The sequence below is a fragment of the Lithobates pipiens genome, unplaced genomic scaffold (genome assembly GCF_037356315.1).
Source record: "Lithobates pipiens isolate NorthernLeopardFrog02 unplaced genomic scaffold, aLitPip1_a1.2 Scaffold_16, whole genome shotgun sequence".
NCBI classification, from domain to species: Eukaryota; Metazoa; Chordata; class Amphibia; order Anura; family Ranidae; genus Lithobates; species Lithobates pipiens.
In genome coordinates, this window is record NW_027507748.1 from 247,909,137 (window position 1) to 247,926,958 (window position 17,822).

Consider the following 17,822-nt stretch of genomic DNA (forward strand, 5'->3'; position numbering starts at 1 on the left):
CATTGCAAAGATGCTCAACTACCACGATCCGGACGCGGTTCTGCGCCTCACCCGCATCGCGGTGTTCCCGGATTTCTCCGCTGAGATCCAGAAGAGGGCTCAGTTTACTGAGCCCAACCGACAGCTCCGCATCCGCCACCTTGTATATGCAATGATGTTTCCTGCACGGCTCCGTGTTGTTCAAGGCCTACTTCTTTGAGGATCCTGCTGCTGTTCTCTCCTGGCTTGAACAACGCCCGGACGATGCCCCTGCTTGACTCTGATGGCCACTACGCTGCACTTCTGCAGACCTGCCCTTGCTCTTCATGCCTGGGGGCCAGCTATGTTACCAACCGTGAGTAATCCTGAACCCCTGCTGCCCTCCCCTATGTTACTGGCTTCTTTGATGCCTGTTGTGCCTCACCCATGCTCATGTGTGCCCCTGGATGCTCTGTGTGAGTCCCTGCTTATGCCACATATCCTGTTTGACCTATTCCATATGGGTCCCCCCTTTCCATAGACACTTTTGCAGCCGGGGAACTGGACACTGCTCTCGGCCGAGACTTTTCTATGCCGAGACTTCCTACCCGGCTGCACAGCACAGTTGACTTCTGTTCGTCCCCGCTCCTGACTGGGAGCGCACCTGGTCACATATGCTCTCTACACCTGGATGTCCCCCTTACTGTCCAAAGTGGCCGAGTGCACTCCCCACTATCACCCCAAGATGTGTTTCCCTGGCGGGCCTCAGTTCCCATGTGTTCCGTGGGCTACTGTGTACTTTGCCTGCCTTGCCGGGCCAGAGTAGGCACTGTTAAGTTGCACTTTACCAATTTCGGTTCCTGTTTGATGTTAACCTTCCATGTTCTTTTTATGCCTGTACCTATTAACCCATGTCTGACAATTGTTCCACTGCTCGATTTTGTGTATCAAGTATTATCTGCACTGCCCTTAGTTTTCATTTTTGCTATGGGGGTGGTTCCTGAGTGTGGGTGCGGGGTGGGCCTGCAGTGGGTGGGGGTGATACTGTCACCCTGTGCACTACTCCCCGTGGGGGACCCCTTGGGAGTTGGCGGGTCAGCTCGGTCACCACCTGTTCCACCTATCCTGCACTGCGTTTTCCACTTGCTATGGTGACCCTTAAGGTAGTCACGTGGAATGTGCGTGGCCTGCGGGATAGATCTAAGAGGGTGGCGGTGCTTTCTCACCTTAAGCAGCTACGTGCGGATATCATGGTACTGACTGAGATGCATATCACGGGTCAGTTACAACTGTCCCTTAAAAAACCGTGGGTTGGGTGGATGTATCATGCCCCTTATACTAACAACTCTAGTTCCATCTCCATGATTTGCAATCCGATAGACGAGGACGCTATTTATTTTTGCATGTCACGGTTGGGGGTCTGGAATTTTTATTACTAGCCTTTTACATACCCCCACCCTTCCAGTTTGAGGCCCTCCAGGAGGGGATTGATGTTATGTTACAGCACCCCGCATTGCCAGCTCTGTGGCTGGGGGATTTTACCTCCGTAGCGTCCCCCGCCCTTGATACACTCACCCGGTCCCCCGTGTCCTCCCCTCCTCCATCACAGACTAGATTTGGCAGTTTCTTTGCTGAATTTACTCTGACGGACGTCTGGAGATATAGGCACCCTACCCAGAGGGAGTACTCCTGCTTCACGCCAGCACATAATGCCATGTCCCAGATAGACTTGATCCTGTTCTCCCCTACCCTGCTTCCATACCTTCTGGATGCGGGGTTTGGGACCAGGATCACTCGCCCTGCTGGGCCAGGCTTCGCCTGCCCTCCACCCCGGTATCCCGTCTGTGGAGGTTAAACCCTTTCTGGCTGACAGCCCTCCCTGATCTGGAGGCCGTCCAGCGTGAATGGGCTCACTATTTTTGGACCAATACGGACTCTACATCGTTTGGCCTGGTATGGGAAGCTTTTAAACTGCACGCCCGCATGCTAATGTCCATTCGCATTAGTCGATTTAAGAACTCCTCAAAGCTCACTATACAGCAGGCTGAAAAGGTGCTGGAGGAGATGGAGAGCGAATCCCTTGCGCATCCCACATCCTCTAACTCCGCTAAATTGAGACTGCAATCTAGATTCACTGACCAATTACACCTTGAGAGATCGGGGAGGAAGGTCTTTTATAGCAAACAAGTTTATGAATATGGGGGGAAGGCTGGGAGGTTGTTGGCCTACATGGCTCACCTGGATCACAGCCCCCCGGTTGTGGTCCAGCTCACGTCTGCGGCTGGAACCACGCTGTCGGATCCGTTGGAGGTGGCCCAGGAATTTCGGCGTTTTTATGCCGATCTATATTCCTCTGAGGCCGACTTGCGTGCCCTGCTGCACACAGTGGATTTCCCGGTCCTCACAGACTCCCAAGTGGAGCTCCTGGAAGCTCCCATCACATAGCGGAGGCTATAGCATGCTTGCCATCTTCTAAAGCTCCAGGCTCGGATGGCCTCCCCCGGGAATTCTACGCCCAGTTTCAAGAGGTCCTGCTCCCCAAACTTCCCCTGCTTTACACCCACATATTTGACACCGGTGTGCTCCCCCACTCCATGAACGAAGCGCTGCTAGTCCTTATCCCTAAACCAGGCAAGGACCCCCTTTACCCTGAATCCTACCGCCCCATATCGCTCCTGCAACTGGACGTTAAAATTTTGGCCAAGATCCTCGCCCTTAGACTCAATAAGGTAATACTTCATCTTATACACACAGATCAGACCGGTTTTATGCCCAGAAAGAACACGGCCTTTAACCTCAGGAGACTGTTTATGAACCTACAAGCCTCTCATGACAACATTGGTTCTAGGGTGGTGGTTAGCCTGGATGCCGCAAAGGCTTTCAACTCGGTGGAGTGGGGTTACCTGTGGGAATGCCTGCACAGGTTTGGCTTCGGCCCTAAATTTGTGCGCTGGATACAGCTTCTCTACCAGGCCCCCACTGCCCGAGTCCTTGTTAATGGCCAGATTTCCAGCTCCTTTTCCCTATCAAGAGGCACACGCCAGGGGTGCCCCATTTCGCCCATGCTGTATGCATTGGAGCCCCTGGCTATCGCCATTAGAGCGCACCCGGACATTCGCGGTCTCCGTATGGGTCCGTTGTCAGAGGTTATCAGCCTCTATGCGGAAGACATGTTGCTATATTTGGAGGATGCTGGTTCTTCCCTGACGGCGGTTTTGGAAGTGATTCAACATTTTGGTGTTTTTTTTGGTCTCCGTATTAACTGGTCCAAGTCCCAAATTCTCCCCTTAGACGTCACCGCCCCCACGAAGACGCAGGCCCTATTACCTCTTGAGCGTACGGATCGGATCAAATACCTCGGCATACACTGCTCTCACTCCCTTGCGGAATATGTTAGCCTTAACCTCGAACCCTTTTTCCCGCTTCTGAAAAGGAAGACCCAGGTTTGGTCCAGACTCCCTCTCGGGGTCATGGGCCGCCTGGGGCTTGTCAAAATGATTCTTCTCCCTAAGCTGCTCTACCTATTTTGGCACGCCCCACTCCATCTACCGCCACGTTTGTTCCGTGATATGAAATCGATCCTCAACTCGTTCATTTGGGGCTCTTCCAGGCATAAGTTGGCCTGGCAGACCCTCAAATGTCCAGTCCGTCTTGGCGGCGCTGCACTTCCTGACTTAGAGACATACTATTTGGCCTCCCAGCTCTCCCATTTATACTATGTGAACACATATGACAAACTGAGGTACTCCCACCTGGTGTGTACCTTGATAACGGACGTTATTGCACACCCCTACCAAATTATTTTTTGCAAACATAGAGCTATTTCCAGTTTGAGTTATAAGCATACCATGATCGCGCACCATGGCCGGGTTTGGCGTGTGGCGCAATCTAGGTCTGGGGCCTCCTCTCTGCATACACATACACCTCTTTGGGATACCCTTGACCTACCTGAGCTGCTGGGGATACCGGACTATAAGATATGGATATGCAGGGGGGTTATATACCTGTCTCAACTTTACACAACTCAGGGTGTCAAGACATTCCAGGCACTCAAAGACGAATTCGGCCTTCCGAATTATGCGTTTTTTCGCTACCTGCAGGTCCGCCATGCATTGCAGACTCAGTTTGGGAATGCGCCCCCTGTCTTAGTGTGCTTGCCCTTGGAAAATCTGGTTCTAGGTAATGATTCCCGTAAACTTACTTCAACTATATACACGCACCTCCTCGCCCCTCGGGCCACAGCCCATGCCTACAACCTTAAACTTAGGTGGGAGGCTGATATTGGACAGGTGGAAGACGAGCACTGGGGAGAGATATTGGCGGTGTCGACTGAGGTTTCTCCCAAATTGTCGGATAGGCTGACCCACCTTTACATACTTCATCGCTCCTATGTCACCCCTGGGTGGCTATCTAAGTACAAACCTGACCTCGACCCTGTATGCCCCAGGTGCGGCGATCCAGTCAGCACATTTTATCATCTTATTTGGACCTATCCCCCCATCCAAAGGTATTGGGCTCAGATTATCCAATTTCTCCATGACCATATGGGGTCTCCCCTCACACTCTGCCCACGCCAGTGAATTCTCAGTCTCCTCCCCCTTTGGGAGGAAAGTAAATATCTTAGGATCCTTTTACAGGAGACTCTCTTCGCTGCTAGGATGCAGATAGCTCGATTGTAGCTTAGACCTGACCCTCCAACGATCCAGCAGTGGAAGAGAGCTGTTAACCAAACTTTACCCTACAAAAGAACTATTTATTCTAATCAAAGATGCCCGATGAAATGGTGGTTGGAAACTCCCCACAGCTGTACGAGTTAGAGGCTATGCGCAGGGGGTGAACCATAGTCCCTTTTGATGTGCCCATCTGGGCAAACTATTGCATGTATATCTATGTTATATGTAGTTATGATATTGTGTGCACTGCAAGTCGCGGTATGCTATGTCAGACATGGAATGTACTCTTCTTCATGATGTTTGGTACCTGTTGCGCCTATTTTTGTTTGTGTATTATTATGTAACCTTCTTTTTCTATATGCTCAATAAACTTCAATCTGGTTAAAAAAAAACTAAAATATCAAGCAATGTTATCAGCTCTACCAGTTAAAGGAAAGGAGAGGTGTTTGTAGTTGAAAATCAGAAGAGCAGCGCAAGATGACAATGCTACTCTTCCATACATACAGTAGCGTGTTGTCAACCTAGAACAGAAAGTGGGATACTAGCAGGATTATCAGGTAACTTATGGTACTTTATTGCAGCCTCCACATCTATAGACTAGTAAGCTTCAATGTTACATTTTTAGGTTTAGATGCACTTCAAAAACACAAATATAAAACGGCTCCGATAAGCTTTTCTCAAGAATTTATATTATTTTTAGTAGATCACACTATGAAAAATGAGTAGCAACTCCAGATTTCCATCGCCCTTCTCAAAGCCACATTCATCTAACCACAGCTCACACAGGTATTTGCATTGCAAACAACTTAAAATAAGTTTTAACTCTGTTCATTTTAGGACATTGCGTTCATCTTTTCAACAGTAGTAGCCAAAGTGCAGAAATTAGTCATACACAAATTTGTACTGTCTAAGAGCAAAGTCTCTCACAACCAAACATGTGGCCAAATACTGAATGACAAGTAATAAATAACATTAAATCTAAAATGAAGCAAATATAAATGTACACATTTATTAAAGTTCAAGGTTAAAAAGAAAATCTTTGTGGCGAGATAATTACTCAGCAAACTAAAAGGCTGGCATGGTATCTGTATTAGAAATACATTATTGCAGCAGGCAAAGTTTCAGCAAGTAACTCCAGCTCTGTGGCAATTCTACAGCAAAATCAAAACTTCAGGGAGTATCCAAAACCCTTCTAGGCATCAGTGTCCACACCCTGTAACAACATCAGTGTTTTTCAACATGAAGAAAATGCTTATAAGACTGGCATTGAGGCATGCATGTTACATGCCAATGTGCTTTGTACATACATAATAGGGCCGCCTAACACTCCAAAAAAAGTGAATGTACTATATACAGTAATACCTCGGATTGCGAGGTTAATGACCGTTTTGCAATATGAGCTATTATTTTTTTTTTTAATCCAGACTCGGTTTGCGAGCATTGTTCAAGCCTCTGCATTGTGCAGTACCACACCTCTGGACAAATGCGGTACTGCATTATGCAGTACCGCATTTGTCCGAGGTGTGGGGGCGCCGGTGACATTCGGAGCCACTCAGATGCACTCCGTTCCTGAGTGCATCCGCACAGTTTCCGAGTGTCTCTGGCGCCCCTCGCCTCTGGCCACATGCGGTACTGCATACCAAAGAACTCACTGTGGAAAAAATGATCTGAATTTCCATGGACTTCTATGGGGAAACTCACTTTGATATACGAGTCCTTTGGATTACAAGCATGCTTCTGGAACGAATTATGCTTAAAATTCAAGGTTCCACTGTATTTGTGACACAGCACGCCACAATGCATGGTAATGTGCTACCGTGCATCGTGATGTAATGCAATGCATGACGCTTTCAACTTGGGCGGCACAGTGGTATAGTGGATAGCATTTTTGCCTAGCAGTAAAAGGGGTCGCTGGTTCAAATCCCAACCACACTACCTGTCAGAAGTTTGCATGTTCTCCCTGTGCCTGCATGGGTTTCCTTCCACACTCCAAAGACATGCTTGTAGGTTAATTGGATCCTGTCTAAATTGTCCCTAGTATGTGTATGTATGAATGTGGAATTAGGGACCTTAGAGTGTAAGCTCCTTGAGGGTAGGGACTGATGTGAAAGTACAATGTATATGTAAACGCTGCGTAAATTAATGGCACTATACAAGTACCTGAAATAAATACATTTGGAATAGCACTGTGGTGCAACGATGTGCAAAACTGCAGCTCGATAGCATGAACCACGCCCTAAAGCGATAATAATATTATTATTATTAAGATTAATAAGATTATATTGCAGTTTACCAATTCTTAGATGTGATAACTACATTCGTTTTGTTTTAGGCTTTCTTCTATTTGCATCTGGCGATCCAGCCAGTACGTCTGTTTTTCAAAAAGAACAAGCTCCCTTGCAGATGTCAGACAGGGGTACTTACAATTGTAAAACCTTTATCTCAAAAGGAAGAAAAACAAACAGTTTGTTGTACCTGCTTATAAAGATTTGGCTTCAATCTGTTAGTACAGCTAACACCCCCTAGACTGACAATGCTGCTATCGAAAATGTGCTCTCTGCTTCTTTAGCCAAAGTGGGAGCACTCTCATACAAAACATGTGTTCCAGGCCAAAGCACCAGCTAAAAACAGAGGGAGAAAAAGCCTAAAGATAATAAAAAATAAAAAAATAAAAAATGAAAACAAAACACAGCCATCTAAAGATATTGTTTTTGATAGTTAACACCACTGCCTAATAAGCCCATGGTCATGGTCTACTATGCAGCAGCTTTTATTATTTATTTTTTTCATGCAAATTTTGTTCATGCTGTTGCAACACACTGATGCCTGAATGTCTCAATCTAGCAAATCTGGAAGTACCCATTTTGTTGCAGTATTACCATAAAGATTAGAGTTGCATTACTGAAGCCGGCAGGGATTTTGCAAGTACCAAATAACTGCCTGCCTTTAGTGAGCTGAATATCAGATGGTGACAGGTCCCTTTAACATTAAAAGCTGCAGGGCTTACAGGAGCATACAAGATGTTCTGTTCCTGGTCATTTTATCATACATATAATACTCAGCTGCATTATACAGAAATGTAACAGTTTGGCCCCTTACTCACAGGCAGACTCCGCCAGCAGATCTGCTGCTGAGCGGGGGTCTGTCCACTGATCCTTGTTGAACAGGCAGATGACAGGCTCGTTTCAGCTTTGTTATCGGATCCTCTAGACAGGGAATTTAATCAATTATCTATTTTTGGCAGATTGGATGAAGGCAGGTGTAAATAGACATGTCTGTTTACATCTGTCACTCCATAGAAGGCAATGGATTGTCCAACTGAAAAACAGACAAGTAGACCCGATTGGTTCGTCTATGTGAAAGGGGCCTTAAAGTGTACATCCAGCCAAAACAGTTTAACTTTAGGAGACGTTAGAACCCGTGTCAGAGTTCTGGGTCCCTGTTGAAATTTTCACTCACTGCCTGATGAAACTGTTGTCATTAAGACCTCTTTCACAGTGTGGCAGTTTTCAGGCTTTTTAGCACCTGTAAACCGCCTCCCATTTATATCAGTGTGACTTTTCACACTGGGGCGGTGCGCTTGCGGGACTTTAAAAAAAGTCCTGCAAGCAGCATCTTTGGGGCAGTTTGGGAGCACTGTTTATAGCACTCAAAAAACGCCCTACCCATTGAAATGAATGGACAGCACTTCCAAGGCGCCTAAAAAGCGATTCAGACGTGCCGCAACACTGGTGCTTTTAACCCCTACTTCTGCGACTAGCAGGGGTTAAAAGCACCCCACTAGTGGGGAAAAAGTGCCACTAAAACCAGTGGCGCTTTACCGCTAATGCTCGGGCTGCCCCAGTATGAAAGGGGTCTTACACAGGAAGTGAGAGTAAATCTTGGGAGTGATAGATGGCAGCATTTGGTGAGAAAAAAAAAAGCAATGCAGATGAACCAATTTCAAAAATATACTATATGGCCAAACAATTTGTAAATAGACTCTGTTAGCAACTGGTACACAAACTAAAGTCAGGTAAATGAACAGCATTACCCAATATACTCCTCTTTAGTGCAATAAGGAAAGGTTAAAACCAGTCAGAATGCATTTATTTTATCCCCCCCCCCCTCCTCACTTTTTTGTATAGTGAAACGGTTGTCAGCAGTTCAGATAGTGAAGATAAATCCACACTGTGCCCTGGATAGAAGTAACCTTTCAAATGTTATCCAAAAACTATAAACAAAGGTGTTGGCTTGAACTACACTTTAAAGAGGAAGTAAACCCTTTCAAACCACTTTGACCTACAGGTAAGCCTAGATTAAGGCTTACCTGTAGGTCCAAGCAATATCTCCTAAACCTATATGGTTTAGGAGATATTTGCCCGAAAATGGGCACCGCTGTCTACGGCGCATGCGCCGTAGACAGCGGCGCGCAGGCGCACTAAATGCGGCAAGTCCAAGAATGGATTTGCCTAATTTGTCGACTCCCGGGCGCATGCGCGGGAGTGACGTCATCGCGGCTTCGCCGAATGGCAGCGGCGGAGCTGCGAGACGCGACTCCCGTGCGCATGCGCGGGAGTGACGTCATCGCGGCTTCGCCGAATGGCAGCGGCGGAGCTGCGATACGCGACTCCCGCGCATGCCGTCATCGCGGCTTCGCCGCTGTCATTCGTCGGAGCTGCGAGACGCCACCAGCAAGATGGATGCGGCGGACTACAGGGGACAGCGGCGACGTCGCTGGCTCCTGTGTCAGGTAAGTGACACATAATGAGCTACTATGCGATGCATAGTAGTCCATTATGCTTTACCTTTGCAGGGAAAAAAAGAGGAAGTAAACCCATCAGGGTTTACTTCCTCTTTAAGGTTTGCATGTTCTAGTTTGGGGGGGGGGACTCAGCCTTTTGTGTTAGGTTTCAATTTTATTGCATCTACTAAGCTAAGGCAAGCCATATATGAATCAGATTTTATTTCCTTGGCAGCTGGGAGAATATGAATACTGCTAGCAGCTAGAGCATGCAGAAAAAAGGCGACAGATTGGTTTTACCCAAGTCATATCAATTGATCAACATGGGTACAAGCAGCCTGCCCATTCATGGATTGAATTTCAATCATGTATGTCAGGCATAAATGCTTCAAAAGGCATTCTCTGTGACAGAATTACATTACAGACAAAATGAAGGGATCATGAGGGATGAAAAGTAAATGCATAAAACAAAGAAATCCAATTAAAAGGTAAATTGGCAATTAGTAGCAAATATAATGCTCCACTTTTTGGATTTAGGATGACCATTTCCATAAAACACATAAGTAGATATATAATTTTGTAAAAAATTAAGGAAATTCTGCAGAGTCTGAGGCTTAAAACGCTGGTGGGACTAGCTTCTCCACTGTCCTTGCATTCTCTCCCATGCTCTTTGTCTGTGATCAGGTGTCAAGCAATGTCCAATAACAAATTCGGTTTCCTTTATACGACGCTGAAAACGGCAGCGGTCCCGGGCTAGCTCCTCCCAATGACCTTTGCGTTCTTCATTGCACACATAGTGGATCGTGACTTTTTCATGGAAAGTAACCTATTAAAAAAAGAACAAAGAAAAAAAAAAAAACATAATGAAAGGCATGTAGAACAAACCAAAGTAACCTATCCAGTAGGAGCGAAGACTGCTGCTCTAGTGCTTCCCACCCTCAACCTGTGGATTAAGGCGCCCCACCCTGTCAAAAAGCCTTGTGCTAAGGATGCTTTAATCTACATAATCTCTTTGACAGATACCAGCCATCCCTTTGTATGGTTGCTATCCTTTACATCTGGCTGTCACAGCTCCAGTCCCATTCACAGTTGGCATTTTAAAATCGTGGCAGAATTGCCGCTATTCTTCCTGCGATCTCAAAAAGCACTACAATCGCACGACAAAGATTCAAGTGCCATTATTTTCAGAGGCACCTAAAATGCAGTGCAGTTTTACTGCAATTGTCCAGCGGCAAATTGCATTGCGTGAAGCTTTTTCAACAAACTTAAAACCGCAGTATCACAGCAAGGCTGCAGCTGATAGTCAACTTCCCTACCCCAGGAGTTTTTTGCTTAGAATGAAAATCACAATTCTCTCACTATTCTCATGGCATAACATCTGTCACATAATACAAAAAAACTAACTTTACGGTTTCGTTTTTTTATTAATTCCTTAACCACTTGACCACTGGGCACATAAACACCCTTAATAACCAGACCAATTTTCAGCTTTTGGTGCTCTCACATTTTGAATGACAATTACTCAGTCATGCAACACTGGACCTATATGAAATTTTTGTCCTTTTTTTCCACACAAATAGATTTCTTTTGGTGGTATTTAATCACCTCTCAGTTTTTTTTTTTGTGCTATAAAAAGAAAAAAAAAAAAAAACGAAAATTCTGTGAAGAAATGAATTTTTCTTCGTTTCTGTTATAAAATTTAGCAGATTAGTAATTTTTTCTTCATAAATTTTGGCCAAAATTTATACTACTACATATCTTTGGTAAAAATAAGTACAAATTGGTGGATATTATTTGGTCTTTGTGAAAGTTATAGAGTCCACAAGCTATGGTGCCAGTATCTGAAAATTGATCACACCTGAAGTACCTATTTCAATTCTTGAGACCCTAACATGACAGAAAAGTACAAATACCCCCCAAATGACCCCTTTTTGGAAAGAAGACATTCCAATGTATTTAGTAAGAGGCATGATGAGTTTTTTGAAGTTGTAATTTTTTCCCACAATTCTTTGCAAAATCAAGATTTTTTTTCCTTTTTTTTTTTCTTCCACAAAATTGTCATATTATCAGGTTATTTCTCACACACAGCATATGCATACCACAAATTACACCCCAAAACACATTCTGCTATTACTCCCGAGTACGGCGATACCACATGTGTGAGACTTTTACACAGTGTGGCCACATACAGAGGCCCAACATGCAGGGAGCGCTATCAGGCGTTCTGGAGCACCCAGGACAATTCTGACATTTCTCTCCTACATGTAAAAATCATAATTTATTTGCTAGAAAAATACAGAGAACCCCAAAACATTATATATTTTTTTTTTAGCAAAGACCCTGGAGAATACAATGGTGGTCGTTGCAAATTTTTATCTCACACGGTATTTGCGCAGCAATTTTTCGAACGCGTTTTTTTGGGGTAAAAAACAGTTTTGTGCTTAAAAAAAATTAATAAATAAATAAACAGTAAAGTTAGCCCAATTTTTGCATAAAGTGAAAGATGAAGTTATGATGAGTAAATAGATATCGAACATGTCACTCTTCAAAATTGCACATGCCCGTGGAATGGCGCCAAACGTCGCTACTTAAAAAATCCCCATAGGCGACGCTTAAAATTTTTTTTACTGGTTACATTTTTTGAGTTGCAGAGGAGGTCTAGGGCTAGAATTATTGCTCTCGCTCTAACGTTCACGGCGATACCTCACGTGTGGTTTGAACACCGTTGTCATATGTGGGCGGGGCTTACGTATGCGTTCGCTTCTGCATGCGAGCACATGGGGACAGGGGCGCTTTAAAAAAAAAAAAATGTATTGTTCATTTTACTTTATTTATTTTAGTTTGACATTTTTTTCCTCAAAAATAAATTTTTGATCACTTTTATTCATATTACAAGGAATGTAAACATCCCTTGTAATAGGAATATGGGGTGACAGGTCCTCTTTACAGTGAAATCTGGGGGTCAATATGACCCCACATCTCACCTCTAGGCTGGGAAGCCTGAAATAAAAAATAAAAAATAAAAAAAAGATTCTGGCTTTGATCGTACTGGCGAGTTGGTAGAAGCACCGGAGGGTGGTGAGGGGGCGTCTATGGCTGGGTATTGCAGGGTATCACCGAGTATGGCTGGGTATCTCAGAGTATGGCTGGGTATGGCAATTTATGGGTATGGCAATTTATGGCAGGGTATTGGGGGGTATTGCAGAGTAATGGCAAGGTACTGCAGAGTAATGGCAGGGTACTGCAGAGTAATGGGGGGTACTGCAGAGCAATGGCAGGGTACTGCAGAGCAATGGCAGGGTACTGCAGAGCAATGGCAGGGTACTGCAGAGCAATGGCAGGGTACTGCAGAGCAATGGCAGGGTACTGCAGAGTAATGGCAGGGAATTGAGGGGTTAAATTCGGTGAGCAGCGATGTGGGCAGATGCAGCCCACATCGCTGCTGACACCGATCTCTTTCCCCTCCGCTGTACCGATCGGTACAGAGAGGGGGAGGGAGGAACCGGCGTCATAACATGATACCGGTTTGTTTACAAGTGATCACTCCGTCATTTGACGGAGCGATCACGTGGTAAACGGCCGCGACGAGCGGCCGTTTACCGTGATCACGGATGATCTCGTGCGAGAGTGGCGCGCGAGAGCAGAATTCTGGGAGGCCGTTAATTAACGGCCTCCCAGATTTAAACAACCGCCCTGAAGCCGTTAATCGGCAATGGGCGGTTGTTAAGTGGTTAAAGTGAGTTTTTTCCAATAAATAAATAAATAGTGTTTGATAGAAAGATCGCTGCGCAAATACAGTGTGACAATATATATATATATATATATAATTTTTTTTATATTATATATATTTTTTATATTTATTATATTTCAAGTCATTTTCTATCAAAAAAATACAGATTTAACAAATGTTAGAAAAAGGTTTAGTCTTAAAAGAGGAAGTAAAGCCTCTGGAAAAAAAAAATACACACTGCAAGACAAAAAGGCATAATGAGCTAGTATGCATACCATATACATCGGCAGAATGGCACTCCTGTGCAAACTGATGTACCTGTACATCAGTCCGCAAAAGCACAGTAGAGTGTGTCCGGTGGTTGGCCGCGATCACGGCGAGGAGAGGCAGAACAGTGAACTGCCTATGTAAACAAGGCATTTCCCTGTTCTGCCTATTAACATTAAAATATCGATATTCCCGATGACAGGGAACAGAAGATCTCTCAGTGGTAGCCCATCCCGCCTACAGTTAGAACATGCTGAAGGAACACACGTAACCCCGTGATCGCCCCCTAGTGTTTAACCCTTTCCCTGACAGTAATATCTGTACAGTAATGAGGGGCTATTTTTAACTCTGATCGCTGTATAAGTGTCAATGGTCCCAAAATAGTGTCATAAGTGTCAGATCTGTCTGCCGCAATGTCAGTCCCGATTAAAAAAATAAATAAAATAAAAAATAAAAAAACACACAGATCACCGCCTTTACTAAGAAAAAAAAAAAAAAAACCATGAATCTATCCTCTATTTTGTAGAAGCTATAACTTTTAGACAAGCAAATCAACATACACTTATTGCATTTTTTTTTACCAAACATATGTAGAACACATATTGGCTTAAACTGAAAATTGTCAGTTTTTTTTGTTTATAGCGCAAAAAATATAAACCACAAATACCACAAAAGAAAGCTCTATTTGTGGGGGGGGGGGGGGGGGGGGGGGGACGCAAATTTCATATGGAAACAGCATCACACGACCAGGCAATTGTCAGTTAAACCAACACAGTGCCAAATTCTAAAGAGTGCTCTGGTCAGGAAGAGGGTAAAATCTTCCAGGGCTGAAGTGGTTAAACTTCCCTTATTTACAGACCAAAGTTCATTCCTTTGATCTAAATGGACTTATGCCCCGTACACACGATCGCAAAATTCGGCCAGCAAAAGACCGATAAGAGCTTTTGGTTGGAAAATGCGATCGTGTGTATGCTCCATTGGACTTTTGCTGGCCAAATTTTGGCCAGCAAAAGATTGAGAGCATGTTCTCAATTTTTCGGTCGGAAAAAGTTCCCATCTAAAAATGCATTCGTGTGTATACAATTCTGACGTGCAAAAACTCACGCATGCTCAGATTCAACTACGAGACGGAAGCTATTGGCTACTGAACTTTTTTTCTAATCCCGTCATACATGTTGTACTTCACCGCGTTCTTGACGGTCGGAATGTGGTGTGACCGTGTGTATGCAAGACAGCTTGAGAGAAATCTCATCGGAATTCCATCAGGAAAAACATCAGGGCTTTTTCCAACCAAAATTCTGATCGTTTGTACGTGGCATAAGTGTTACATTGCATCTCTATCTCCATCTAAGCGATGTTGTTATAAACTTGACAGGCTGCCTGGATATTTTATTTTTTATGACAGCTGTCAGCTGTGAGCAGAGCACTCTATGCACTTGTTACATAAGAGTCAGGAAGACGGAAAAAAAAAAAACGATCAAATACTTACCGTAATTTTCCTTTCCTGATCGACTCCATGATAGCAACATGTGGGTTAACTACCCTATAGAACACCTCTCCCATAAATCTTTGCTCTAGGCTGCTATCCATGTTTCGTAACTAGCCTACTCCAGACATTTGGGAGGGAACTCCTGCTGCTATGGAGTCTATCAGGAAAGGAAAATTACGGTAAGTATTTGATAGGAAATGTTCAGTTTTCCTGACAGACTCCATGGTAGCAGTGTGGGAAATAAGTCGCCATACCGGGTGGGCAAAAAGTTGAGCAAAGAAACCAAAAATGTATTTAACGTTGTCAATTGACAACACTTTTAAACCAAAATCAATAGAAGACAAGGCAGCTGGTTCAACACAGTGAGAAACAAATGTGTTAATAGAAGACCAGGAGGCCGCTCTATAGATGATATCGGGAGCGACATGCTGAGAAGCCGCCCACGAGGTTGAGATACTGCGAGTCGAATGAGCTGTCACTACCTTGGGAGGAACCAAGCCCTTTACCATGTAAGCCCTTTGAATGGTTTGTACAATCCAAGCAGAGACGGTTCTAACCAAAGCACTCATCCCTTTGTTTTTACCATAAAGCAGGATACAAAGAAAATCAGATTGTCTGAAGGCAGCCATAACCTCCAAGTACTGCTTCAGAGTGTTGCTCACAGCAAGAGGATGGACAGTCTGACCTTCTGATGACCTGAAAGTGGGAAGCACAATCTCTTGATTTTCATGGAAGACTGAGGTCACTTTAGGGTTTTACCCCAACATGGGAATCAACACCGCTCTATCAGGGAAAAAGGTTAGAAAAGGGTCCTCCGAAGCTAGATTACTAATTTCAGAGACCATTTTGGCTGAAGTCACAGCTACCAGGAAAGTAATCTCGAGTGTGAGGTCTTTTACTGAAAGAGGCTTCTCAGGATCTGAAGCGAGATTAGAGAGGAAATCCAGAACAAGAGGTAGATCCCATTTGGGGAACCTTGGCTTCCTCTGAGGCCTATGCCTGATAGCACCCTTGAATAACTGCTGGACAAGGTCATGATTTGCCCATGAAACCCCTGTGAAGGCCAAGATGGCTGATACTTGCACCAGTAGAGAGCTTACTGCCAGAGACAGGTCCAGCCCTCATTGGAGAAAACTTGAATGGATGTCTTGGACTGCTGCCGAATTACAAGGATTCCGTCTAGAGCAGTGAACCTGTACCATATCCGTTCATATACTCTATTGGTGCTTTTTCTTCTGGCATTCAGAAATGTCAGAATGGCTTTGGGCCTTCCCCTCTAAAAAACCAAACCCTGAGGTGTAGGTAGGATGGATGGACAAGGGTGTATAGTTGTGCCTTGAGATAATAGACCCAGCCTGAGCGGTAGGGGAAATGGATCTTGATAACGGAGGCGTGTTAACAGAGGGAACCAAGGCCTGTCGGGCCAGAAAGCAATCACCGCTATGATCTCCACCTTCTCTGTTCTGAGCCTCCTGAGAAATTGAAGTATTACCGGTACCAGAGGGAAGGCATAGGCTTTCTGAAACCTCCACTGGTCCGTGAGAGCATCTATCCCAAATGCCTGAGGGTCTTGGAACCTCAAATAGCATTTGGTAATCTTGTAGTTGCATGGGGAAGCAAACAGGTCTACCTCTGGAGAAACTCCAAGGGTCAATAACCAAAACACCTCTATGTGGAGAGACCGCTCATCGTTGTTCATTTGAACACAAGAGAGGGAATCCACCTGTACATTCTGAATCCCTGGAATGTATACCGCAGAGATGTTGGACAAGTTCTTCTGAGCCCAGCTATTATTGGCTCCACCTCCTGAAGCCGGGACCAGCTGTGAGTTTGGCCCTGCTTCCTTACATAGGCGCCACGGTTGTATTTTCAAACCTGAGCATTACTGACAAGTTCATTATTAGGTGGCGAAATGACAAAAGTGCCTGAAAGGAGGCCCTCAGTTCCAGTATGTTGGAGACAATCCCCAGGGAAGGGGAATTCCATCTGCCCTGAGCCACTTCCGTCAGGCAATGAGTGCCCCAGCCCCGATTTCTGGCATCTGCGGTTATCGTAACCCATATGATGGGGACGATTGAATGGCAATTGCGCAGATTTTTCCCTTGAAGCCAAAGTACAGATAGTACTACATAGTTGAAGTAAGGAATATGCGTTCGTTTTTGCAGTAGGAACCCTTTTTGGAAGGGCTGTGTGTGCCATTGTGCCCACTTCATACATGGGAATAGTGGCTATCATCATGCCTATCACTTTCAAACATTGGAGAGTGGAGAGATGAGATGAAGCGAGGGTTGAGGGGATTCTGTCTCTAATTTCTCCAATCTGCTCGTCTGGGAGGGAGATTGTGCCTTCCCTCGTATTGAAGGGAGCCCCTAGTGATTGGGTTGGGTCTAGATTGGGTTGGCTCTTCTCCAGATTCAAGAACCGCCCAAATTCTTGAAGGGTGGATATGACTAGGCTTCTGTGCTTTAAAATGTGATCTTTGTCTTGAGCTAGGAGAAGGTCGTCCAGATAACGTTGGAGACGAACCCCTTTAACCCGAAGAAGAGCAACAAAGTAGAACCTTGGAAAAGACTTGAGGTGACGTTGTTAGACCGAAGGGGAGACATGTGAATTGAAGATGCTATTTGCCTACCGCAAAACTGAGGAATTTCTGGAAGTCCGCTACCACTGGAACATGAAAGTTGGCATCCTTAAGATTGACTGATGCCAACCAATCTCCCGGATGCACTGATGGATTGTAAGTAAAGATTTTATTTTTAACTTTTCTTTTCGGATAAATTGAGATGGGTCAAGTCTATGACTGGTCTCCATGTGCCATTTTTTTTTCAGAATCATGAACAGAGGAGAATACATCCCGCTGACTCGCTTGCCTTCTGGAACAGGGATGGCTGCGCCATGATCCAATAAACAGCTTACGCAAGATAACAGAACCTGCTTTTTCTCCTGAGTCTGGAAGAGTCGTGGGGATGAATCTGAGTCTTG

The 17,822-nt window shown here is 44.9% G+C and overlaps 1 protein-coding gene across 1 annotated transcript in view; it reads right to left on the minus strand.

The window, feature by feature from the left end:
* Positions 1–5,181: 5,181 nt before the first annotated feature.
* The window catches only part of PPP1R15B (protein phosphatase 1 regulatory subunit 15B), a 51,061-nt gene continuing 38,420 nt past the window's right edge, over positions 5,182–17,822 (minus strand). Inside the window, exon 2 of the mRNA XM_077481255.1 lies at positions 5,182–10,180. Within this exon, the coding sequence (XP_077337381.1) occupies positions 9,986–10,180 (195 nt within the window). The 3' untranslated portion in view covers positions 5,182–9,985. The remainder of the gene's footprint in view (positions 10,181–17,822) is intronic.